The sequence below is a fragment of the Haematobia irritans genome, chromosome 2, assembly GCF_050003625.1.
Source record: "Haematobia irritans isolate KBUSLIRL chromosome 2, ASM5000362v1, whole genome shotgun sequence".
NCBI lineage: Eukaryota > Metazoa > Arthropoda > Insecta > Diptera > Muscidae > Haematobia > Haematobia irritans.
The window spans coordinates 58,802,010-58,830,005 of record NC_134398.1 but is presented as its reverse complement, the minus strand read 5'-3'; the positions used below and the strand labels follow the sequence as shown (position 1 = coordinate 58,830,005).

Sequence of the window (27,996 nt, the reverse complement as noted above, 5' to 3'; positions counted from 1 at the left end):
AGTGAAAATTACGAGTATGTTAGGGAATGAGCACAATCGTGTTTGGGAAAAATTCTTCCAAGCATATAATATTTTTGGCTCAAAATGCTTCCAAACATATAATATGTTCACATAAAACAAACATATTAATGTTTCGGCAGTATGCAATAATATATGTGCTTCCTGCAAAATATGTTTGGAACATATGTTAAAGAAGCGATTTTTTTGAGGGTGAAGGAATAACATTCTAATTGCTTCTCGAGATGTTCTTTATTAGTATGAACGAAAAAATAAGAAACGCAGGTTCAAATCTCACCAGCGACAATTTTTTTTTATCAAATATTTTTCTAAACAAATATTTTTTTTTATGTTATGCATCGTTTTTATTTTCGGCATATATTTTCGTATAAATATATATGTTTTTTTAATCAAAAAAAAAAAAAAAAAATTCTCGTAATTTGCAAAACCTTCTAAAAAGAACTTCCATGGAAGCGAAAAAGTCAAACGCCACAGGTGCAAATCCCAGTGGGGATGAATTTTTTTATTTTAATTTTTTATTAATTTTCTATTTGGTTTTTTATTTTTTGTAAAATTTAATTATCCAAAATCTGCACTTAAAATAGCCTGATTACGCACATTCCCAGCAAAAAAAGCGTCGCCAAAAAAAGTAGTGAACATTTTATTTTTGAATCCGGAAGTGATGCAAAATTGGCGCAGAAGCGATGATTTTAACATGGGCTTGTCATAGGACGGATGTCAACAGCCGCTGCACTGAATTTGCATCACTTCTTAAGGTGTGGTGCGAATCCAGTGATTTGGATGTGTATAAAGAAATTTTGTGATATTTTGACAAATAATTTTTTTTTTATGATTTTTAATGCATTATAACGTTTGTCTGGAATGTTTGACATCAAATATTTTTTAAAAGTCGCAATGTTTCTAGAAAGGATTTAGCATTTTTCCGGCAAAATTTTAATAATTTGCACTATTTTATTATTTTTTAATCTGTTTTTAACCCATTGAAAACAGATTAATTGAATTGAACAATAAAATTTTAAATTTCCCATTAAAAATATGAAAAAGCGAGCTATAAACAAGTATATACGGCCTTAATTTCGGCCAAGCTGAAGTTTATGTACCCTCCACCATGGATTGCGTAGAAACTTCTACTGAAGACTGTTATCCACAATCGAATTACTTGGGTTGCGGTAACACTTGCCGATGGCAAGCTATCTTAAAACTTCCTAACACCGTAATATATACCACATAGTCCATACGTGGTATATATTAAACTAAACAAGTAAGGAAAGTCTAAAGTCGGGCGGGGCCGACTATATTATACCCTGCACCACTTTGTAGATCTAAATTTTCGATACCATATCACATCCGTCAAATGTGTTGGGTGCTATATATAAAGGTTTGTCCCAAATACATACATTTAAATATCACTCGATTTGGACAGAATTTGATAGACTTTTACAAAATCTATAGACTCAAAATTTAAGTTGGCTAATGCACTAGGGTGGAACAAAATTTTAGTAAAAAAATATGGGAAACATTTAAATCTGAAGCAATTTTAAGGAAACTTCGCAAAAGTTTATTTATGATTTATCGCTCGATATATGTGTATTAGAAGTTTAGGAAAATTAGACTCATTTTTACAACTTTTCGACTAAGCAGTGGAGATTTAACAAGGAAAATGTTGGTATTTTGACCATTTTTGTCGAAATCAGAAAAACATATATATGGGAGCTATACTTAAATCTGAACCGATTTCAATCAAATTTGACACACATGAATATATTACTAATTGTACTCCAAGTGCAAAATTTCAACCAAATTGGGCCAAAACACTGGCTTCTGGGGCCATATAAATCCATATCGGGCGAAAAATATATATGGAAGATATATCTACATTTGAACCGATTTCAATCAAATTTGGCACACATGACTATAATACCAATTGTACTCCTTGTGCAAAATTTCAAGCTAATCGGGATAAAACTCTTGCTTCTGGGTCCATATAAGTGCATATCGGGCGAAAGATATATATGGGAGCTAAATCTAAATCTGAATCGATTTCAACCAAATTTGACACACATAGCTACAATGCTAAATCTACTCCCTGTGCAAAATTTAAACCAAATTGGGCCAAAACTCTGGCTTTTAGGACCATATTAGTCCATATCGGACGAAAGATATATATGGGAGCTATATCTAAATCTGAACCGATTTCAATCAAATTTTGCAAACTTGACATACTACTAATTGTACTCCTAGTGCAAAATTTCAACCAAATTCGGCCAAAAATCTGGCTTCTGGGACCATATAAGTCCATATCGGGCGAAAGATATATATGGGAGCTATATCTAAATCTGAACCGATTTCAATCAAATTTTGCAAACTTGACATACTACTAATTGTACTCCTAGTGCAAAATTTCAACCAAATTCGGCCAAAAATCTGGCTGCTGGGTCCATATTAGTGCATATCGGGCGAAAGATATATATGGGAGCTATATCTAAATCTGAACCGATTTCTTCCAAAATCAATAGGGTTCTATTCTGACCCATTATTTTTGGCTCGAGTAGCATACATGATTATGAACCGATATGGACCAATTTTTGTGTGATTGGGGATCGGCTATATATAACTATAGACCGATATGGACCAATTCTTGCATGGTTGTTAGAGACCATATACTAACACCACGTACCAAATTTCAACCGGATCGGATGGATTTTGCTCCTGCAAGAGGCTCCGGAGGTCAAATCTGGGGATCGGTTTATATGGGGGCTATATGTAATTATGAACCGGTATGGACTAATTTTGGCACGGTTGTTAGAGACCATATACTTACACCACGTACCAAATTTCAACCGGATCGGATGAATTTTGCCCCTCTAAGAGGCTCCGGAGGTCAAATTTGGAGATCGGTTTATATGGGGGCTATATATAATTATGGACCGATATGGACTAATTTTTGCATGGTTGTTAGAGACAATATAATAATACAACATACCAAATTTCAGCCGGATCGGATGAAATTTGCTTCTTTTAGAAGATCCGCAAACTAAATCTGGGGGTCAGTTTATATAGGGGCTATACGTAAAAGTGGACCGATATGGCCCATTTGCAATACCATCTGACCTACATCAATTACAACTACTTGTGCCAAGTTTGAAGTCAATAACTTGTTTCGTTCGGAAGTTAGCTTGATTTCAACAGACGGACGGATGGACATGCTTATATCGACTCAGAATTTCACCACGACTCAGAATATATGTTATATACTTTATGGGGTCTTAGGGCAATATTTCGATGTGTTACAAACGATGTGATAAAAATTGACTCAAATTAACTTCCTGTGCAGTTAAAATAAAGAACATCTTTGGGAGAACACTTTTGGAAAAGTTGTCCCATAAAAAGAACTTCCAAATTTTTTTGCTAGGATTGCAGTCCAAAAGGACTACATCGGAAGTTGAAAAAATCGATGGGGGATTCTGGGATGGGCTTTACAAGAAATGTTTGTGGAACAACTTCCCATTTTTTATTGCTGGCTAGATATAGCTGCCATAAATATTTCTTACCAATCTGGTCATAATTGATGTTTTGTGCAACCTCTAAAAAAAATACCACTTCTGTAACATATACACATTCTGCTTCAAGCATATATATTTTCAGGATTGGTCCAAACAAAATATTTCGGATATATTTGCGAATTTATTAAAAAAAACACATTAAGCACGAATTCAAAAAATGTGCAGTTAATGTAGTACACCATAATGTAGATTTTTTTATAAAAAAATAAATGCAATATATATATCGCAATTGCATACATTTTATACTTATTTGGTACTTGTCAGTTATCTGCATTCGAAAATTAATAAATTGAAAATATACCTTCACACAAAACGAAATGATTAAGAACCACAAAAACAAAAACATTCGAGCACAGGTAAATGCATTTTTTTCAACTGGCACAAAGAAAGAGTTGCAAAAATCAAACTGATTTTTAATTGCTTCATTCTCTGACAGCCACAATCTATACAGCTTGATTTTGTTATTCGTATGTTGTTAGATAGAGAAAAAAGCTACTATACCACATTACCAGCCTCTACCACATTTGCTGCACTCTCCCTATGTGTTTGTAGACAATTTCTAAATTAATATATGTTTGCATCAACATTTTATCACAATGGACTGAATAGACTAAGTGAGCCTGAAATTTAATCGGGCTGCCACTTTAACAATGCATCCACACATAATTTTAAAATATATTATGTACCAAACATAAGATGTTCTAACATATTAACATATATGTCGCAAACATGTTATGCTAGTTATGAACATTATTGCAAATTGCATTTGGGCGAATGAGAATCCAAGAGTGATTGTCGAAAAATCAATGCACCCACAAAGAGTGACTGTTTGGTGCGGTTTATGGACTGGCGGCATCATCGGGCCGTATTTTTTCCAAAATGAGGCCGGTCAGGCAGTTACTGTGAATGGTGTTCGCTATCGTGAGATGATAACGAACTTTTTATGGTCCGAATTGGAGGATAAGGATGTGGACGATAAGTGGTTTCAGCAGGACGGTGCCACTTGCCACACAGCTAACGAAACAATGGCTCTTTTGCGCAACAAATTCAATGGCCGTGTTATCTCACGTAATGGCGATGTCAATTGGCCGCCAAGATCATGTGATTTGACACCGTTGGACATTTTTCTTTGCGGTTATTTGGAAGAAAAGGTGTACGTCGATAAGCCAGCAACAATTCAAGAGCTAAAGGATGAGATAATTCGGCACATTAACAGAACATGCCCTGATAATGAAAATTAATTGAAACTGGATGTAAAATTTCCAGATTTTACTTCTGTTTAGTTCATCTTTTTTTCTATTAGAGAATGTTATTTCGTGAGATGTTGTTAAAAAGTGCAATTTTAATGCTATACACTGTAATGCCAGAATTTTCACAGAACGACTTAGATAAGGCTCTTGTGTAAATCTCTCCCGATTTTACAATGTATTGTCTCAAAACCCATTATTGATCACCTACCTTGGCGTGATTTACACTGAAAAAAAATGAACCCTATATGTCACTAAAGCCAATTTAATTCTATTTTAGTTCATGAATTATGTTTTAGGAAATTTCCCTTGATTTAATTTTTTGCGTACGCTAGTTAAATTGAAAATAAGTAAGAAAAGTTTAACGTCAGGCGGGGCCGACTATATTATACCCTGCACCCATCTCAAATCCTGGGTGCTATACATAAAGGTTTATATTCCCATACACATGTATTTAAATCTGAAACGATTTGGGCAACATTTAAAAAAAATCTCTTGATTGGCAATTTAAATTGGACAAAGACCGGGACGTAGCACAATATTAGTAACAAAGTATGGGAAATATTTAAATCTAAAGCCATTTCACCAAATTTCGCAAACGAAAAATATCTATGACAGATATATCTAAATCTGAACCGATTTCAACCAATTTTGGCATGCATAGTCAGAATGTTAATTCCACTTCCTGTACATAATTTCAAGTAAATCGGAGTGAAATTTTGACCTACGGTGCACTGAAAAAGTGAATGCAACAGCAAGAAAAATTTTGGTTGATTGTAGAAAATTTAGATTATTTTTAGAAAATTTAAGTACCCCCAAAGAAAAAATATTTTCCTCCGGAACGAAATTTTAGAAGAACGAAATTCCCTTTTTATGTAAATTAGTTTCTGTAAGAGCAAATGAACCCGAATGTATGAAAAACGATGTCAATTGCCACTAATAGTTTATATTTGCTTTTAAAGAACTGTATGACTAAAATGTTAATTCTACTTCCTGTGCAAAATTTCACGTAAATCGAAGTGAAACTTTGGCTTCTGGGGCCATATGAGTGTAATTTTATATAGAATTTTATATGAATCTCACTTAAACTCTTGCTTCTGGGGCCACATAAATGCATATCGGGCGAAAGATATCTATGAGTGCTATATCTAAAACACATACTTGTGCCAAATTTGAAGTCCATTGGATTAAAATTGCGACCTAGACATTGATCAAAAAACTATGTTCACAGACAGACGGACCTGGCAAAATCCACTCAGGGATCGGTCTTCAGCATAATTGCTAAATACACTATATGTCTATCTCGTCCCCCTCTGTTGCAAACGTATGCGCTAATAATGAATAATGAAGCATACAAATTTAATAAATTCATGTCTCTCACAAAATAGTTCAAAATTTCTTAAAACTTATAAATTGTACCACTAATGCGCCCATCTTGCAATTTTGAACTTCATTTTTGTTTCAATCTATGAAATTTTCTTTAACAGGTGAAAAAAAATAATTATGTCTAATAAATTAGCTTGAATTTGTCGACAAATATTAACTTATTTTTGTGAAATCCCAATGACACCTAATTTCTCTAATATTATGTTAACTAAAATGTTCCTTTCTGGTGAATTCACTGTTTTTGGCGTGTAGCCCATATGCTTTTAAAATCGCTACTGCTAAGCAACAAATCTATATGTATCGCCCGATAAATAATGGATGTACTTTTGCGCTATTTCATAAAAATGGCTTTAGCTTTAAATATTTACATGTTTTTTATAACATAGTGTTTCGTCCCAGTGCTTTAGGCGATTTAATTTTTTTTTGTATAGAATTTGTAGAAGTGTAAAACATTTTGCCCGAAACGGTTCAGATTTAAATACATTTATATGAAAATATAAACCCAATAATTTTGATGGACTTGAGATGGTACTAAAAATTATGGTCTACACAATGGTAAATGGCACAATATAGTCGGCCTCGCCCGACTGTAGACTTTTATTTGTTTGATATAAATTAGTGTAGCATCAAAGGTTACCTTATATTTTGTAGAAGTATTAAAAATGGGTGTTTTTAGTAAATCGCACAATTTTAACATTTGTCTACATTTTTGATGATATTATGCTGAACTCGCTTAGTCGAAATAATCTAGCTTAAGAATTTTGATATTTTATCAACATTTGTACCACTGTGTGTTTCATTCCTTTGAACAGTCCTGAAAATATGCTCTGGTTATTCTAATGGGTTTCTCATGTTTGTTCTTTGCTTTTTAGGAAATCCTTTCCGATTCACATGGGCGATGTTATTTGAGGATAAACTCATTCTTTGCTAATTTCAGTTTGGTTTAGCTTTTAGATAACAGATATTTGAGTGAAGTTTTCATTTTGGAATCTGTTTTGAAAACTAAACTCTTCGCTTTATTACTTTTGTGAGTATGTGGAAACTTACCAACTATCTCCATTTCTCCCGCTCCTATTAATGTATGAAAGGATGGTGCATCGGCGGAAACTTCACAACTGTATTTACCAGTTGCTGCTGCATTGACAGACTCCAATACCAATTGGCTTTCATTCGATTGGGTACGCTGAAAAAAAAAATAATAATAAATAAAAAATAGAAAGTAAATCGGGCAAAAAATGTGGGACCTATATCTAAATCTGAACCAATTTCAGCCAAATCTGCCACACTTCACTGCACTATCAAATATATAGTCTTTGTGCAAAATTTGAAGCAAATCAGTAAGAAATAAAATTTTGACAAAATTTTCTATAGAAATAAAATTTTGACAAAAATTTCTATAGAAATAAAATTTTGACAAAGTAGAAATAAAATTTTAACAACATTTTCTATGAAAATGAAATTTTCTAGAGAAATAAAATTTTGACAAAATGTTGACCGCCAATCTTCGACATATGTTTATATCTATATGGTTTTGAAAATAAAATTAAAACAAAAACAAGTGACAAACATGTTTCAAGAGCAAAATATTTTTTAATGGATGGTGACCATGTAACATTTATCGCAAAAATGTTATTTTCTCGCCAAACATAACATGTTTTCCGAAAACAGATACATAATTTCCGAGAAAAAACATGGTTGCGATAAAAATGTTACATGGTCACCATCCGAAATTAACATTTTGCTCTTGAAACATGTTTGAGGTGATTATATTCCTTCTCTGGGTTAATATACAAATATTTATATCTGAAACGATTTGGAGACAATTTTTTGTACTTCTACAAAATCGCTAGAATTAAAAACTAAATCGGCTAACACCCTGGGATGAAACTCAATGTTAGTAAAAAACAAGTATATACAGCAATAAGTTCGGCCGGGCCGAATCTTAAATACCCACCACCATGGATCAAATATTATAGTTTCCTTTGAAATTTCAGGGAGGTTTGATGACAAATACTCTCCCAAGCAGTTCAACCAGAACACTTCCCGAAGATAAATGTAGAGATTTTACCTATGTAGACTATATCAGATTTTGGATTTATAATAACCATTTTTGTTTTAGTTTTAGAGGAATCATTAACATCTCTTGTAAGTGTGCAAGAAAATGATGAAATAACACCTTGACTTGAATTCTTAAATATGTAGATTTTCACATTTCAGGCAAATTGGGTAAAAACTACGGTTTCTAGAATCTCAAACAATAAAATCAGTTCTTGCAAACCTATTTATAGACCTAAAAATTCTCCAGATTTTCAATTTCAGGCAAATTGGACAACAACTACGGTTTCTACAACCCCAAAAAGTAAAATCGGGAGATTTGTCTATAGAGGGACTATACTAAAACATTGACCAATACTCACCATTTTTGGCATACCTCTTTATGGTCCTAAAATACCTCTAGGCAAATTGGATAAAAACTACGGTTTCTATAAGCCCAAAAAGTAAAATCGGGATATTGGTCTATACGTAGACCGATGATGAAATAACACCTTGACTTGAATTCTTAAATATGTACACGGATGAAAAAGACTGTTTTTCATATGTTTGGCTATAAACATTATATGTTTGGAACACAAATTTTTAAACACAATATTTTTGAGTGCAAGCATATAATGTTCATAAACTAGCATAACATGTTTGGGACATATATGTTAATATGTTAGAACATATTATGTTTGGGACATAAAATGTTTGTAAATATAATATGCTTGGCTGCAAACATATATTAATTTAGAAATAGCCTATAAACATATATGTGTTTAGTAACATGGAGCGCTATTTAACAGGGAGCGATATTGAATTAAGTTGGTGGTTGTTGCTTGTTATTACAAAATTAACATTTTATTTTTCTTTGGGCAATTGATCAGCTACTTCTTTGATCCTTAAAAACTGTGTGGTCCGCTGTTCGAATCCCCGTCCGGCAAAAGGTAAAATTAAAATAAAAAAAATCATACAATTGAATAATTTCTTCTACAATGTTTGTATTACAGTAAAAGGTGCTAAGAACTGAAAAATCTCGTGGAAGTGAGAAAGATGTGGGGGAATATACAATTGGGCAGAAACAAAATTTTGAGCATTCAGGTCGAAAACCTATGTTGTTAGCACCTATATTACCTGTTTATTTTCATAATTCATTATGATTGTAAATATATAAATAAATAAATAAAATTTTGAGCACAATATTGTTTGGGAGATTTTTTTTAAGCATATAATATTTTTGGGTGCAAAATGCTTCCAAACATATTATATGTTCACATAATAACATATTGTTTTTTGGAAGACAACATTATTGAATTTGGATGCAAAAATACAAAATGTTTGGAACTTAGACTACCCAAACATATATTGTTTAGACCAATATGCTTTCAAACATATTATATATTGGAAGAGATCAAACATATAAATGTTTGGGCAATACCCAAAAATATATATGCTTGAAGCAAAATATGTTTGGGAGTATATGTTACAGAAGCGATTTTTTGTGAGGTGCTAACAACATAGGTTTTTGACTTGAATGCTCAAAATTTTGTTTCTGCCCAATTGTATATTCCCCGACATCTTTCTCACTTCCAAGAGATTTTTTAGTTCTTAGCACCTTTTTCTGTAATACAAACATTGTAGAAGAAATTATTCAATTTTATGATTTTTTTATTTTATTTTAATTTTACCTTTTGCCGGACGGGGATTTGAACAGCGGACCACACAGTTTGTAAGGATCAAAGAAGTAGCTGATCAATTGCCCAACGAAAAATAAAATGTTAATTTTGTAATAACAAGCAACAACCACCAATTTAATTCAATATCGCTCCCTGTTAAATAGCGCTCCAAGCTACTAAACACATATATGTTTATAGGCTATTTCTAAATTAATATATGTTTGCATCCAAGCATATTATATTTACAAACATTTTATGTCCCAAACATAATATGTTCTAACATATTAACATATATGTCCCAAACATGTTATGCTAGTTTATGAACATTATATGCTTGCACTCAAAAATATTGTGTTTAAAAATTTGTGTTCCAAACATATAATGTTTATAGCCAAACATATGAAAAACAGTCTTTTTCATCCGTGTACCGGAACATGGACCGATACTCACCATTTTCAGCACACCTCTTTGTGGCCGTAGAATAGCTCTAGATTTTCAATTTCAGGCAAATTGAATAAAAACTACGGTTTCTATAAGCCCAAAAAGTAAAATCGGGAGATCGGTCTATATGGGGGCTATACCAAAGCATGGACCGATACTCACTATTTTAAGCACACTCTTTATGGTCCTAAAATACCACTAGATTTCCAATTTCAGGCAAGTTGGATAACAACAACGGATTCTAGAAGCCCAAGAACTAAAATCGGCAGATCGGTCTATATGGGGGCTATACCAAAACATCGACCGATACTCTCCATTTTTAGCACACCTCTTTGTGGTCGTAGAATACCTCTAGATTTCAGGCTAATTGGATAAAAAGTACGGTTTCTATAAGCCGAAGAAATAAAATCGAGAGATCGGTCTATTTCAGGTAAATTGGATAAAAACTATACATTTATGATTTATCGGGCGATACATATGTATTCGAGATATAGGACAATTTGAGAAAAATTTACAATTTTTGCTACTCAGCAGTGTCGATTTTACAAGGATATTGGTAAAATCTCGCCAAGATATGTGGTTAATTGTGGGTTGTGATATATTATTTGGCCAATTCGGGCGATATTTCCACAAGTCGGAGCTTTATTTAAAATTCTGTGGAAAGTTTGGCATTACAGTGTGTAGGATATGACCACGATATGGGAAAATCATCACAGAATTTTGTGTAGGTAGGTATTTTGGCCATATTAGATTAAGATGACACACTTAAATAGCATATTAAATGTATTCTCTGTGGAATCTATGGAGTCAATTGGAGGAAACTCCCATTGAAAATGGGTCTAAAATATGAAACATTCTACCATATTTCCCCTACTCTTGGTAAATATATATGAGAGCTATATCTAAATATGAACCGATTTTGACCAAATTTGACATGCATAGTTAGAATAATAATCCTGCTATCTCAGCAAAAAACGTAAATGGGAGAATAATTTTGGCCTCCGTGGTCGACGATCGGTTTGTAAAAAAGTGCAACGTGACCCCATTTGTCGAAATCGGGCGATACATATATATGGGAGCTATATCTAAATTTGATCCGATTTCTTCCAAATTCAGTAGTGTTCATCCTTGTGCCAAAAACACCCTGTACCAAATTTCATCAAAATCCGTTAAAAATTGCGACCAGAATCCTGTGAACAACAAATACATGGACAGACGGACGGACGGACGGACACCAAGCGCTAGATCGACTAAAGAGGTGATTGTGAGTCGATCGGTATATATTTTATGGGGTCTACAATCAATATTTCTGGTAGGCACATTTTTTGGCAGATCAAACTTATTATACCATGACCACTATGTGGTTTAGGGTATAAAAAATAAAATCGATGGTTGGAAATATTTCAAATAAATTTTTGTGGTGGTGGGCCTTAAAATGGAGCGATCCAGCCCATCTGCTAGTCTAACATTCTAGGATACATAAAATAGGCTCCATAATTGGAATTTGAGTTTCATTTACAGTCATACCGTACATTGATCGAATGAATAACACAATGGAATCTAATTTGGGTAAAAACTTGTGGCAAAAATGTGATGTGTTTTAAAGAATATAATTTAGTCGGAGTCGAGCAAAATTTTTACGAATCCGACTCACAGCCCTGATTACCACAAGCAAAGTAATTCGATTATGGATCCGTCTTTAGTAGAACTTTCTGGGCAATCCATGGTTGATGGCACATATGATTCGGCTGGACCGCAGTTACGGCCGTATATACTTTTTTTTGCCAATATTCCGAAAATAGTGAACTATGTGGAAGGCCTTAAAAACTTCTCCCATTTTTTTTTTGTCATACACAACAATGTATTTCCGATTTGAATTCCATTAAAATATTAAAGTATATATATTTTTGTTGCAGCAAACGTATAACATACCGTGTCAGGCAACAAATTGTTGCATGTACTCTAATAACACGCTGCAAAAAAAGGCAAATGTAAATGCCACTCTCAAGTCTGTGAACATTGCCAAAATTTGTTTTCCATAGTTCGCCCAACTATTTGTGGTGATAATTTACTGAAGACTCAGCCACCTTGAGCTGTGGGAAAAGGGGCGTTAATCCTCTGTAAAATATTTCGCAGCCACGGTCCTTTCTATCAGCAATGTCGTTTTTTCTCCAACATATACTACAAACTCTCATATTTATAGCTGGAGTTTTTTCCCAAAAGATTCAAAGAAGTCATAAAACATTTTTGTCCTGCCTGCTACTGGTGGGTATCCGTAAAAGCCTTTTTATGATTGTGTGTGTGTGTGTGGTTTGAGTTTTATAACTTTCACTAAATTTTTAAACACCTCAGAAAAATTATTTTCGCAAATTCTGCAAGTTTTTTTCAATTTTCCCTAGGCATTCAAGAGAAAGCAGCTAGAAGTTGCTAAAGCTGAGTAAAGGCCATAACTGAAATCTCATGTACATTGGCAAAAAAATGGAACCAAAAACAACATGCATGTGTGCATTGTTAATGTCCTTCGTTGTAGTGACTGCCTGGTTCATGGGAAATTTACCTATGCATCGTTATCGTTAGTGTGTGCAGGTGTAGCCCGTCTAATGGCTTATATGTAATTTTTGGCAAATTCTAAAAATGTGGGTTGAGATTTTTCTTGTTACGACCAAAGTGAAGATTTATGGTTTCACTTTAGACTGTGAACATTTAATTTGCATAAATGCAAAGAGGACTGTACGACAACCTAGGACCGACCGATCATTAGAGCGTATGATTGTCATTAGGCAATTACATTGTTTGCGTTGAAATTTATGCATACTAATGCGGCTTGTTGACCAAAGGTGATATCGTATGGGTACCAGCTATTACATGCATTCCTAAGCAATTTAGTATTAATTAGTTGAAAGGAAGTTAACAATAAATATGAAAGATAGCCGAATAATAGTCATTAAGGATGTGCTATCTTGGCATCTGTTTTTGCTTGTACTGAACATGATAGAGGACTTTTAAGAGCCATGTAAAGTTTTAAAGTACAATTGCATTTGTGTCTTTATTACATTCGTATTGATCATCTGCATTGGACGAAGGTTTAGTTTGAATGTTTTTGGCTTTTATACCCACCGACCGAGGATACACCCCCTATCCTGAAATTGTTATTCCGTTTGTAATGCTTCGAAATAATGTTCTCAGAAGCATACAGTATATACCCAGCAAAAAAAATTGGAAGTTGTTCCACAAACATTTCTTTTAAAGCCCATCCCAGGATCCCCCATCGAGTTTCTTCAACTTCCGATGCAGTTCTTTTGGACAAGTCCACAAACATTTCTTCTAAAGAGCATCGTGGGATCCCCCAATGATTTTTTCCACTTCCGATGCAGTCCTTTTGGACAAGTGCACTAACATGTCTTCTAAAGCACATCTTGGGATCCCCCAATGATTTATTTCTACTTCCGATGCAGTCCTTTTGGACAAGTATTAGAAAGAACGCAATCTGGGTATTTTAAGTGCAAATTTTGGACAATTAAATTTAAAAAAATAGAAAACTCATAAAAAAATAAAAAAAAAATAGAAAATTAATAAAATGGTAAAAAAATAATAATAATACAAAATAAATTTCATCCCCGCTGGGATTTGAACCTGTGCCGTTTGACTTTTTCGCTTCCATGGAAGTTCTTTTGAGAAGATTTTGCAAATTACGAGAATTTTTAATTTTTTTTTGTTGATTTGTAATGAAAAAAAAAAATAAATAAATTTATACGAAAATATATGTCGAAAATAAAAAATAAAAAGGATGCATAACATAAAAAAATATTTTTTTGGAAAAATATTTGATAAAAAAATTGCCGCTGGCGAGATTTGAACCTGCGTTCCTTATTTTTTCGTTCATACTAATAAAGAACTTCTCGAGAAGCAATTAGAATGTTATTCCTTGGTGTCGTATTACGAACATATCACACACATTCGAATTGACCTTTCGACGCTTTGTATTCAATGGCGTTTGTGGCTGAGTGTACTAAGGCGTTCTGTTATGGTGCCAGCAAACACTGGTTCAACCCCTGGTCGGAGCGAAAAAGTTTTTCAAATTGTAAAAATTAGATAATAGGAATATAATAGTGTAATAAAACATAGTTGAAAAAAAGTGAAATTGGTTGAAAACAATTTTTTTTGCTTTTTAAATTTCTTCATTCAAATTAACTTCCAGGGCACAACTTCTAAAGTAATGCAAAGGATCCAAAAAGGGAGTACTTCCGTCCTATGGTAAGCCCGTGTAAAATTCATTGGAGATGATCCAAGTTTGCACTACTTCCGGATCACAGATTGGGGATCCAAACTACTTTTTTGGAAGCTATTTTTTGCTGGGAATATTATGGGTCGTGGTGAAATTCTGGGTTCATTCAGTGATGTCCGCCTGATGGTTCAACTGTTAAAATAACGCCAATATCCACACCAAACAAGTTACTTTGAAACGTGGAACAAGTAGTTTATATTGGTATAGTTAGGACTGTGTTGAAAATGCATCTTATCGGACTACATTCAAACAAAAGTGAACTCTCTATTTCACTAAAGCCAATTTAACTTTATTTTAGTTCATGGAATTATTATATTGGAAGAAATTTTCCTTTACTTTAATATTTTTTTGCGAACGTTAGTTAAATGAATTAAAAAACGAAAAAAAAAATTATACACAAATGAAGTATAAAGTTTTACTAAATTCGTACTTCTCACAAAATAGTTCACTATTTCTTTAAATTTGTAAATATTACTACAAATGCGTCCATCATGAACTTCGTATGTCACTAAAGACATTCTTGCAATTTTGAACTCCAATTTTTTCTTTCAAACTACAAAATCTTCTTTAACAAGTGAAAAAAATAATTATGTTATGTCTAATAAATTTTCTTGAATTTGTCGAAAAATATTTACTTATTTTTGTGATATCGGCGTGATGTCAGCGTCTGTAATACTATTTAGTTAAAATTTTCTAAAAATATTGAATATTTTCTAAAATTAACTAAATGTTTTCTTCCTGGTGAGTTCACTGTTTTTTCAGTGTACACTAATAAACCTTATATTTCACTAAAGCCGATTTGGTTATGTTTTGCTTCATGAAATTATTACGTTTTACCCCCATTTTCAAGAAGCTCCGTTTTTCAGTTTAAGTTAACCGAAAAAAGGATATTTACTTTCTTTTAACTGGCAGTTAAAGCCTAACGGAGCTACATGAAAATGGCCGTTAATAAAATTTCCATGACTTTATTAATTTTTTGCGTACGTTAGTTAAATTAACTAAAACAGAGGAAAAAATTATACATGAAGAAAGCATAAATATAATCTAAATTCGTGTTTCCCACAAAATAGTTCAGAATTTCTTAAAATTTGTAAATGGGCCCATCTTGAACTTCGTATGACACTAAAGACATTTTTGCAATTTTGAACTCCAATTTTTTCCTTCAAACTACGAAATTTTCTTTAATAAGTGAAAAAAAAATAATTGTGTCTAATAAATTTTCTTAAATTTGTCGAAAATTATCTATTTGTTTATTATATTTGTGAAACCGGAATCGAATTTTCTAAAATTTATTAATTTTATCCCCCTGTTTTTATTCTCTGTTTTTTCAGTGTACTTTTAGGTATACATCCCATATAAATAGGTCCCCAAATTTGACTTCATCCGGCTGGAAGAGAAAATTATATCGGAACCGGTTGAAAAAGTCTACTTTACTTGGATCCCAAGATTTTGACCATCGATTAAGGATTTTGGTATTGACGTCAAAAAAGTGGCAAATGTAGAGTTCGTTCGTAAAGAACTATGTTTAATGTAGTATATTTACACTGAAAAAAAATATTGTTCCAAGTTCAAAGATTTCATGTCCTTAAAATACGAATGCTAAGCATAGAAAACAAATTTATATAAAGCTTTTTTTTTTCCTTTTCCAAAAGTCGATAAACTTTTCGATTTGACTTTAAAATGGTTTTCTTCACAAGAAAGAAATTTCTGTTTGTCTTTAATAGTACTGTATTATTCTTAATAATTAATGAAATCGCTTTTCAAGGTGTAGAATTTTTGTATCTTGACTACAAAGCTAATAAGCGAACAAAAATATGAGACATATTTCAAGATTTAAAGACTTTTTTGCTTGACACATAGCATAATGTTTTTCACAAACACGACAGCACAATTTCAACACTTATTATTACAAACCTATAATAAAATATATAATGAGTGCATTATAGATGATACATTCATAATGTCCATAATATTCCCTATATTCAAGAAAGGTGATATAAATGACCCTGCAAGCTATAGGGGTATCTCCTTCATGAATTGTGCAGCCAAGATATTTATGGGAATTTTAAATGATCGAATTTACACTTGGGCAGAAAAACATAACATCATCACTGAGTATCAAGCAGGATTTCGCAGACACTATTCAACTGTTGATAATATATACAATCTATCAGCTATAATAAGCTTGAAACTATCAGAAAAGAGAAAGGTATATGCATTCTTCGTTGATTTTAGAGCTGCTTTCGACAATATATCAAGGCAGTCCTTAATGTATAAATTACACGAAATAGGACTCTCAAATAAAGTGGTACAAATTATAGATGCAATATACAAAAACACTCAATCAGCGGTATGGACGGGTGAGGAGAGGTCAGAATACTTCACTACCACAAGTGGATTAAAACAGGGATGCCTATTATTACCTCTGCTTTTTGTCACTTTACATAAACGATTTATAGGAATGCCTGGGCGGTGGGCTGAAGACAGAAAATCTAAACATACGGCTTTTATTATATGCAGACGATATTGTTATTCTTGCCGATAACGTATTGGTGATCCAGAAGATAATTAAAAATTTAGAAGTCTATTGTACAACATGGAATCAGAAGATAACCTCAAAAAATCGAAAATAATGGTTTTCAGAAATGGAGGTAGACTGAGCAGATATGAGAAATGGGTTTTTAATGGAAGAGAGGTACGAATAGCAAATGAATTTAAATACCTAGGAGTGATTTTTACGCCAACACTAACTTTTCGGAAACACTTACAACAACGAAATATCACAGAAAAGAATGCTCTGAACACAACTTGGCAGAATTTCTTAGGAAGAAACGACATTGATATAAATGCAAAGTGGAAAATATTCTTGTCACTTTGTAGGTCTGCACAAACGTATGAAGCTCAAGTTTGGGGATTCACATATTTCGATGATGTCAATTCGCTGCAGAAATACTTCATAAAAATATAACTTAGATTGCCTAGTAACACACCAAACTATATTCTAATGCTTGAGACAGATGTAGAAGATTGCCAGTTATATACTTTAAACCTCCATTTAAGATATATAGGCAAAACCCTGTTTCTCTATCACCGAAACCGTCTCCCCCACCAGTTAAACACTTTATTGGTGAATAAAAATAGTTTTTGGGTAAAGTAACTGAAAGCACTTGCAGAAAACATGAACTTGCTGTGGCCTGAAGTAATAAATAATATCGAATCATGGAATACGTTCAGTACAGACCTGCCTGCTATGTGCCTTGAAATTAAATCTGAAGCAAAAACGATTTCAAAAGAAAACCCAAAGCAGCAGACATTATAAATCCCTAAGCTCATTCAGAGCCCATTTATACATAAATGAAAAATATACACTGCAAGAAATTAGCTGGATATTTAAAGCCCGAAATGGAATGATTCACTTAAATGGAAACAGTTATGGACGGAATGAGGAGGATAAAATGTGTAAACTTTGTAACATGCAAGTTGAAGAAACGACCCAACATTTCATCGCCTGCTGCCCTGTACTAAGCGAATTTAGAATTGCAGCTTTTGGGAAACAGAGGCTGAGCGAAGAAGAAATGCTTAGAATGTTGGATGGCAGAGGAGAAAGTGACTGGAGCAGCATAGTAAATTATATAAAATCAGCATACAATTATAGACAATTTTTAGTTACTGGAATTCAATAAAAACAGAAATCAAAATAAATAATAATAAATTAAATAAATGATTATGCGACTGACGTGAAAACATGTCGCTAAACCCTTATATTAACTTCAAACAAATGAAATATTGTAAATTAAATGAAATCGATTAAACAATGTATATATTTGCAAAATTGTTAAAATGAAAATTAATATTAAATAAAAAAGAAGTAACTAGATAGGTAAAAATGTTACCTTGACCCAAAAAAAAAAAAAAAAATAATGTATACTTGAAGTCGAGGTGGAATTGGAATATCTAAGTTGTCATTGGGACGTTTCGTTTTAAAGTTATCCTTCCTTCAAGGCCAGTTAAAAATCCAAATTATAATAGATACGTTAAAGTAAAACATGTTTTCTTTGTTGAAAAAAAAAAACTTTAAATCAAAGATGCAAAATCCTTAAAATTGGCCTAAGCCTAAGATTTTTTAAGATTTTTTCTTTAAATCAAAAATGTTTTTCATTACTTTAAGAAAAAAATCTCTTAGTTTAGAGACATGCGACATTAACGGAGTGACACAAATTTCTAAGATTCGTGTCCTAAATTTAATGAAAATAATTTTTGAAGGAAAGGTAATAAACTTTTTTAAATAAAATTTAATTATCTTAAAGAAATGTGTCTTTCGGCAGATGGAGGATTATAGGTATTTAGGTGTTGGCAAATCTAAGTCATCGAGTTGTTACCATGATGACCCAGACGATTTGAACGAAATGTTTTCCAAAATTCCTGCCCCTCCAACAGACATATCCTTCTATGACACGGATGACACTGGAGAAGAACACTTAACTGAAAGGAACAATCTCGAATTTAGGTACACACAGAGAAGGAATATGATCACCTCAAAAATGCTTCAAGAGCAAAATGTTATTTTTGTATGGGGACCATGTAACATGTTTGTCACTAAAATGTTATTTTCTCGCCAAATAAAACCTGCTTGCCGAAATCAGATACATGATTTCCGAGAAAATAACATGGTTGCGAAAACCATGTTACATGGTCACCACCCAAAAATAACATTTTGCTCTTAAAACATCTTTGAGGTGATCATATTCCTTCTCTGGGTGTACGTAACCCAAGATGAAGGCACAGAGAATTTTTCCATGGTTAAGTCAAATCTATTGCCCTGGATGGAATGGACCCCAGGTTTGTACGAATACTGCTCCCTCAACTTATAACTCTTTTCACTTATTTATTTAACACAATTCTGACTTACAGAAATTATCCCACCATTTAGAAGTATGTTTCGCATATTTCAGACTCCCTCTTTGGCTTTTGTTTTTATACCCTGCTTAATGTCAAGTCGTTAATATTTCAACATAACAGGTTGGCTGATAAGTCCCCGGTCTGGCACATAGATGGCGTCGCTAGTACTAAATGCTTATTATTTTTATATAGTACCAACCTTCAAATGATTCGTGTCAAAATTTGACGTCTGTAAGTCAATTAGTTTGTGAGATAGAGCGTCTTTTGTGAAGCAACTTTTGTTATTGTGAAAAAATGGAAAAACAGGAATTTCGTGTTTTGATAAAATACTGTTTTCTGAAGGGAAAAAATACGGTGGAAGCAAAAACTTGGCTTGATAATGAGTTTCCGGACTCTGCCCCAGGGAAATCAACAATAATTGATTGGTATGCAAAATTCAAGCGTGGTGAAATGAGCACGGAGGACGTTGAACGCAGTGGACGCCCGAAAGAGGTGGTTACCGACGAAAACATCAAAATATCCACAAAATGATTTTGAATGACCGTAAAATGAAGTTGATCGACATAGCAGAGGCCTTAAAGATATCAAAGGAACGTGTTGGTCATATCATTCATCAATATTTGGATATGCGGAAGCTATGTGCAAAATGGGTGCCGCGCGATCTCACATTTGACCAAAAACAATAACGTGTTGATGATTCTGAGCTGTTAACTCGTAATACACCCGAGTTTTTCCGTCGATATGTGACAATGGCTGAAACATGGCTCCATCACTACCCTCCTGAGTCCAATCGCCAGTCGGCTGAGTGGACAGCGACCGGTGAACCGTCTCCGAAGCGTGGAATGACTCAAAAGTCCGCTGGCAAAGTAATGACCTCTGGAATAATTTTTATCGATTATCTTGAGAAGGGGAAAACCATCAACAGTGACTATTATATGGCGTTATTGGAGCGTTTAAAGGTCGAAATCGCGGCAAAACGGCCCCATATGATGAAGAAAAAAGTGTTGTTCCACAAAGACAACGCACCGTGCCACAAGTCATTGAGAACGATTTCAAACCCGATATACAATGCATTAGCAACGCATCATATTTTAAAAAGAATATTCAACATTTATTTCACAATTAGAGAATCTAGTATTAAAATTTGGCTTGTACACCCTAAAAAAATCGCTTCTGTAACATATACCCCAAACACATTTTGCTTCAAGCATATATATTTTCAGGATTGGTCCAAACAAAATATTGTTTGTATTGTTCAAACATATTATGTTTCACCTTAGGGCGTACACTGGTAGAAAAAAATTTTAATGAAATTTTCTTTGTGTGGATATATTTTTAGGGGCCAATTGGTTACTTCCATTATTTTACTTGCAGCTTACTCTCTACGTCTCTCTTTCTAAACACATATATGTTTAAAGGCTATTTCTAAATTAATATATATTTGCACCTAAGCATATTATATTTACAAACATTTTATGTCCCAAATATAATATGTTATAACATATTTACATATATGTCCCAAACATGTTATGCTAGTTTATGAACATTATATGCTTGCACTTAAGAATATTGTGTTACAAGATTTGGGTTCCAAACATATAATTTTTACACCCAAACATATGAAAAACAGTCTTTTTCGTCCGTGTATGTTAGATATAATATTGACTCACACTAATATAACATTAACAATTTCAATCATCAATAATGCTATGTATTTAAATATTAACAAGTATATACGGCCGTAAGTTCGGCCAGGCCGAATCTTATGTACCCTCCACCATGGATTGCGTAGAAACTTCTATGAAAGACTAACATTTTCTAAATTGTTAGTCCATACGTGGTATATATTAGACAAAAAAGTTATGTATAGTTAAGTCTACAAATAATTAAGAATCGATATGGAGCCAGAATTGAAATATGGGGGTCGCTTATATGGGGGCTATATACAATTATGAACTTGATATGGACCAATTTTTGTGTGATTGGGGATCGATTTATCTGAGGGCCATATATAACTATAGACCGATATGGACCTAGTTAGGCATTGTTGTTAACGAACATATACTAGCACAATGTACAAAATTTCAACTCACTCGGATGAAATTTGCTCCTCCAAGAGGCTCCAAAACCAAATCTCGGGATAGGTTTATATGAGGCTATGTACACTGTTAGAAAAATATGTTTTTCATATGTTCCGATATAAACAAAATGTGTTTCGGGCACAATTTTTAAACACAATATATTTAAGTGCAAACATGTAATGTTCCTAAATTAACTCTAAATGTTTGGGACACATATGTTAGTATGTTAGAATATATTAAGTTTGGGGCATGAATGTTTCATAAAAATAATATGTGTTAATGTTAACATATATACATTTACAAATTTCGAGTAAACATATATATGTTGTGATATTTTATTCAGAGAGCGACAGAGAGAGAGAGAGATAGTATAGAGAAAGAAATAGAGATGGAAACACACACAGCGAGAGAATCAAAAGAGAGCAACTTGTGTGAAATTGCTTGTATGTTGTTTCGGAAAACTGTTTTATGACAAGGCCAAAAATTTGATATGCTTAAGTCTAAATATTATTTAATTTGAATATTAGAATGAGTATTCGGAGTAAAGAGAATAGACATTTGAAAAAAAACAGCATGTAAAAAACTGTACACCCCTAAATAAATTTATGTGTATATTATAAAATTATTTATGTATGTTTATACTCGACTCCACGTTCTTCTTTTGTTAGAGTTTTTGAATTCCTTCCAAAATTTCAAACTTTTGTACCAAAAACAGTTTTTTATTACAAAATTGTTATTTTTCCAATAAAAAAAATAATAATAATATTTTATCCAAAAGCTCAGTCCATTTCGTTTATATCAAGCACTGTTTCTGACTGTTAATAACCCACATTTCGAAGTTTCATAATAAAAATTTAATATAGTATAAATATAAATGTGTAAATTAAAAACAAAATTGGTGTACGGTCGGAGCAGGGATTGAACCCACGACCCTTTGCATGAAAGGCGGACATGCTAACTATTGCTCCACGTGGCAAACAAATGTATGTTTCTGTTAAATAATGTTTTGTTTGCATCGGCTCGTGTGCGCTGCAGACTATGCTACATAAATATAACTTATAACGATAATTGTCTATTGATGGCAATAACAGCTACGTAGCCCAGTGGATAGTGTGATGGCTTACAAACTGTATGGTCCTCGGTTCGATTCTCCGTCCAGGAGAATGGTAAAAATTAAAAAATGTATAAAAGTGAATAATTTCTTCAACATTATTTATATTACAGAAAAAGGTTCCAAGAACTAAAAAATTTCGTGGAAATGAAAATTATGTGAGGGAATGAGCACAATCTTCTTTGGGGAGAATTCTTCCAAGCATATAATATTTTTGGGCTCAAAATGCTTCCAAACATACAATATGTTCACATAAGACAAACACATTAATGTTTCGGCAGTATCCAATAATATATATGCTTCCTGCAAAATATGTTTGGAACATATGTTAGAGAAGCGATTTTTTTTGAGGGTGTATGATTATGGTCTGATATGGACCACTTTTGGCATGGTTGTTAAATATCATATACTTCCACCACGTACCAAATTTCAAGCAGATCGGATGAATTTTGCTTCTCCAAAAAGGCACCGGAGGTCAAATCTGGGGATCGGTTTATATGGGAGCTATATATAATTATGGACTGATAGGAACCAATTCCTGCATGGTTGTTGGATACCATATACTAACATCACGTACCAAATTTCAACCGAATGGGAAGAATTTTGCTCTTCCAAGGGGCTCTGGAAGTCAAATCTGGGAATCGGTTTATATGGGGCCTATATATAATTATGGACCGATATCGACCAATTTTTGCATGGGAGTTTGAGGCCATATATTAACACCACGTACCAAATTTCAACTGAATCAGATGAATTTTGATCTTCCAAGAGGCTCCGGACATCAAATCTGGTGATCGGTTTATATGGGGGCTATATATAATTATGGACCGATGTAGACCAATTTTTGCGTGGTTATTAGAGACCATATACTAACACCATGTGCCAAATTTCAGCCGGATCGGATGAAATTTGCTTCTCTTAGCGGCCTCGCAATCCAAATCGGGGAATCGGTTTATATGGGGGCTATATATAATTATGGACCGATGTGAACCAATTTTTGCATGGTTGTTAGAGACCATATAATCACATCATGTACCAAATTTCAGCCGGATCGGATGAAATTTGCTTCTCTTATAGGCCTCGCAAGCCAAATTTAGGGGTACGTTTATATGGGGGCTATACGTAAAAGTGGACCGATATGGCCCATTTGCAATACCATCCGACCTACATCAATAACAACTACTTGTGCCAAGTTTCAAGTCGATAGCTTGTTTCGTTCGGAAGTTAGCGTGATTTCAACAGACGGACGGACGGACGGACATGCTCAGACTTTATGGGGTCTTAGAGCAATATTTCGATGTGTTACAAACGGAATGACAAAGTTAATATACCCCCACCCTATGGTGGAGGGTATAATAAAATAATCTTTCATATTAGGTCAATATTTTTGTCAGTGCATATAGACCGATCTTCTTGAAGGCATGTATGCCGAAATTTTTATCCGATTTGCTCAAAATTAAAATCTAGAGGCATTTTAAAGTCACAAAGAACTATATAAAATTTGATAGATATATGGTCTAAGGTCACAGAAATTTTTACCCACTTAAACATAGAAAATTTCATTGGTCTGGGGAAAATTTCTTAAAAAAAATTAAAACTAATCACAAACAAAAGAAAATAAATACAATAAAATAATATTTTTCACATAAATTTAACAACGGTCGGTATTTCTGTGTATTTATCGGAACACCCATTTTCATATTCGATTATAATCCAAATTGCTCCTATAATTCCCAACTTTTGTTTTAGCATTTACTTGAAAAAAGTCAAATAGTCCTTTTTGATATCATTTTACGACACCATTGTACATAATGGAGATTTTCATTTCCGTAGCCCTTCTCCGGTCTCAGAGTCTTTGAACTATCATGGAATTTTTTGAATTTTTATTTACAAAACTTTTGCGTATTATAATCTCTCCTGGCGACTCTAACTCACATTTCCTGCTGATTCAAGACATACAACAACAAACAAAAAATATGTTTCAGATTTTACTGGAAAATTTACTTCCCAAATTGTTTATATGTTTCTGTTCTGTTCTGCTGTGTTTGTTTGAAGCAAATTTTGTTATTCATATAAATAATGGTAGCAAAATTTACAAAGTTATAATAGGGAAATGAACTTATATAAATAGTACAATACATCCTTTGAGATTGCAAGGACTAGCTTGATAGAAACTGTGCAGTTGTGCACTCTCATGTTTGTTGATTTAGCTAAAAATTTGCTAATTTTCTGGACATTTGAACAAAATAAAAACTATGAAATAAAAATCTTTACAACACAAAGTTTTGCAACATTTTTGGGGGATTTCCTTTGGTCTCTCGGCTAGAAGAAGTTGTGGTAATAACACATACAACAATAGCACAGAACAGAAAAACATTATAAAAAATCAAACATGGATAACTTTACCAGTTGAGTTTACGAAAATTCCTAAAGAGACGAACATATGAAGTATAATTGTCCGTAAAACTGCATTGTCATCACTTAGTCCTCAAGAATTTTAGGTCGAGAGCAGTGGCCTTAGTGTCGAGTAAATATCATTTAATAGCTGAAAGTGCAAATCTGTTAAAATGAACTTTCAAATGCACAATTGCATGGAAATTTCATACTCATACGACCATTCGTGAATACTTCAAGAACAGATATTTAAAACTTTCTTTAAAAATGTTCGAAAATGTTATTGCAATGTCACAAAGTTTTCTTCTAAAGAGGTATACGAATAGAAAACTTTAGATAATGTATGGTAATTTTGTGTCATTTAAGTTTTTAATATTACTTAAAATACTTTACATAAAAATATTTGTCTCTTATGAGATTGTGTTGACATTGGAAATTACGGAAGGTATAAGGTTTCCCAGCAAAAAACATGGAAGTAGTTCCGCAAACATTTCTTTTTAAGAGCATCCGGGGATTCTCCATTAATATTTTCCACTTCCGATGAAATAATATTAGACCACACTAAGAAAATAAAGTCAGAAATTAAATTTAAATGTAAAAGAATAAAAAAGTAAAAACTCAGCAAAAAATAGTGCAAACATGGAGCATCTCCAATGCATATTTCATGGGCTTGTCCTAGGACGAAAATACTTTGTTTTCAGATCCTTTCATTGCTTTAGATGTTGTGCCTTAAAAGTTCATTTGAGTGAAAAAAATTTAAACAAGTATATACGGCCGTAAGTTCGGCCAGGCCGAAGCTTATGTACCCTCCATCATGGATTGCGTAGAAACTTCATCTAAACACTGCCATCCACAATCGCATTACTTAAGTTGCGGTAACGCTTGCCAAGGTAACGCTTGGCAAGGTATCCTAAAACCTCCTAACACCATCTTCTAAATTGTATGTAAGTCCATACGTGGTATATATTAAATCAAAAAAGATCGATCCAATACGTATATAATACAGTTTGACAAAGTAGACATAAAATTTTGACAAAATTTTCTACAGAAATAAAATTTTAACAAAATTTTCTATAGAAATAAAATTTTCACAAAATTTTCTATAGAAATAAAAATTTTTACAAAATTTTCTATAGAAAGAAAATTTTGACAAAAATTTCTACAGAAATAAAATTTTAACAAAATTTTCTATAGAAATAAACTGTTGACAAAATTTTCTATAGAAATAAAATTTTGACAATGATGAAAATTTTATTATGAACCGAATAAAATTTTAACAAAATTTTCTCTAGAACTAAAATTTTGACAAAACTTTCTATAGAAATAAAATTTTGACAAAATTTTCTATAGAAATAAAATTTTTATAGATTATTTTTGGCTCTAGTGGCAACAATGATTATGAACCGATATGGACCAATTTTTGTGTGATTGGACCAATTTTGGTATGGTTGTTAGCGACCATATACTAACACCACGTTCCTAATTTGAACCGGATCGGATGAATTTTGCTCCTACAGGAGGCTCCGGAGGTCAAATCTGGAGAATGTTTTATATGGGGGCTATATATAATTATGGACCGATATGGACCAATTCTGGCACGGTTGTTACAGAAAATATATTAACACCATGTTCCTAATTACAACCGGATTGGATGAAATTTGCTTCTCTTGGAAACTTCGCAAGCCAAATCTGGGGATCGGTTTATATGGGGTCTATATATATTTATGAACCGATGTGAACCAATTTTCGATTGGTTGTTAGAGACCATACCGATATCATGTACCAAATTTCAGGCGGATCGGATGAAATTTGCTTCTCTTTGAGACTCCGAACCCAAATTTCAGCCGGATCGGATGCAATTTGCTCCTCTTTGAGGCTTCGCAAGCCAAATATGGAGATCGGTTATATGGGGTCTATATATAATTATGGACCGATGTGGACCAATTTTTGCATGGTTGTTAGAGACCATATACCAACATCATGTACCAAATTTCAGGCGGATCGGATGAAATTTGCTTCTCTTTGAGACTCCGCAACCCAAATCTGGGGATCGGTTTATATGGGCGCTATATATAATTATGGACCGATTTGGACCAATTTTTGCACGGTTGTTAGAGACCATATACCAATACCATGTACCAAATTTCAGCTGGATCGGATGAAATATGCTTCTCTTAGAGGCTCCACAAGCTAAATCTGGGGATCGGTTTATATGGGGGCTATATATAATTAAGGACCGATATGGACCAATTTTGCATGGTTGTTAGAGACCATATACCAACACCATGTACCAAATTTCAGCCGGATCGGATGAAATATGCTTCTGTTAGAGGCTCCACAAGCCAAATCTGAGGGTCCCTTTATATGGGGGCTATACGTAAAAGTGGACAGATATGGCCCATTTTGAATACCATCCGACCTACATCGATAACAACTACTTGTGCCAAGTTTCAAGTCGATAGCTTGTTTCGTTCGGAAGTTAGCGTGATTTCAATAGCAAAAATTGGTCCATATCGGTCCATAATTATATATAGCCCCCATATAAACCGATCCCCCAATTTGGCTTGCAGAGCCTCTAAGAGAAGCAAATTTCATCCGATCCGGCTAAAATTTGGTACATGGTGTTAGTATATGGTATCTAACAACAATGCAAAAATTGGTCCACATCGGTCCATAATTATATATAGCCCCCATATAAACCGATCCCCCGAATTGGCTTGGGGAGCCTCTACGAGAAATAAATTTCATCCGATCCGGCTGAAATTTAGTACATGGTGTTAGTATATTGTCTCTAACAACCATGCAAAAATTGGTCCATAATTATATATAGCCCCCATATAAACCGATCCCCCGATTTG

At 33.4% G+C, this 27,996-nt stretch overlaps 1 protein-coding gene across 1 annotated transcript in view; it reads right to left on the bottom strand.

Moving 5' to 3' along the window:
* LOC142224479 (uncharacterized) overlaps nucleotides 1–27,996 on the bottom strand; it is a 457,797-nt gene that overhangs the window by 69,585 nt on the left and 360,216 nt on the right. The window contains exon 4 of the mRNA XM_075294253.1: nucleotides 7,262–7,397. Within this exon, the coding sequence (XP_075150368.1) occupies nucleotides 7,262–7,397 (136 nt within the window). The remainder of the gene's footprint in view (nucleotides 1–7,261; nucleotides 7,398–27,996) is intronic.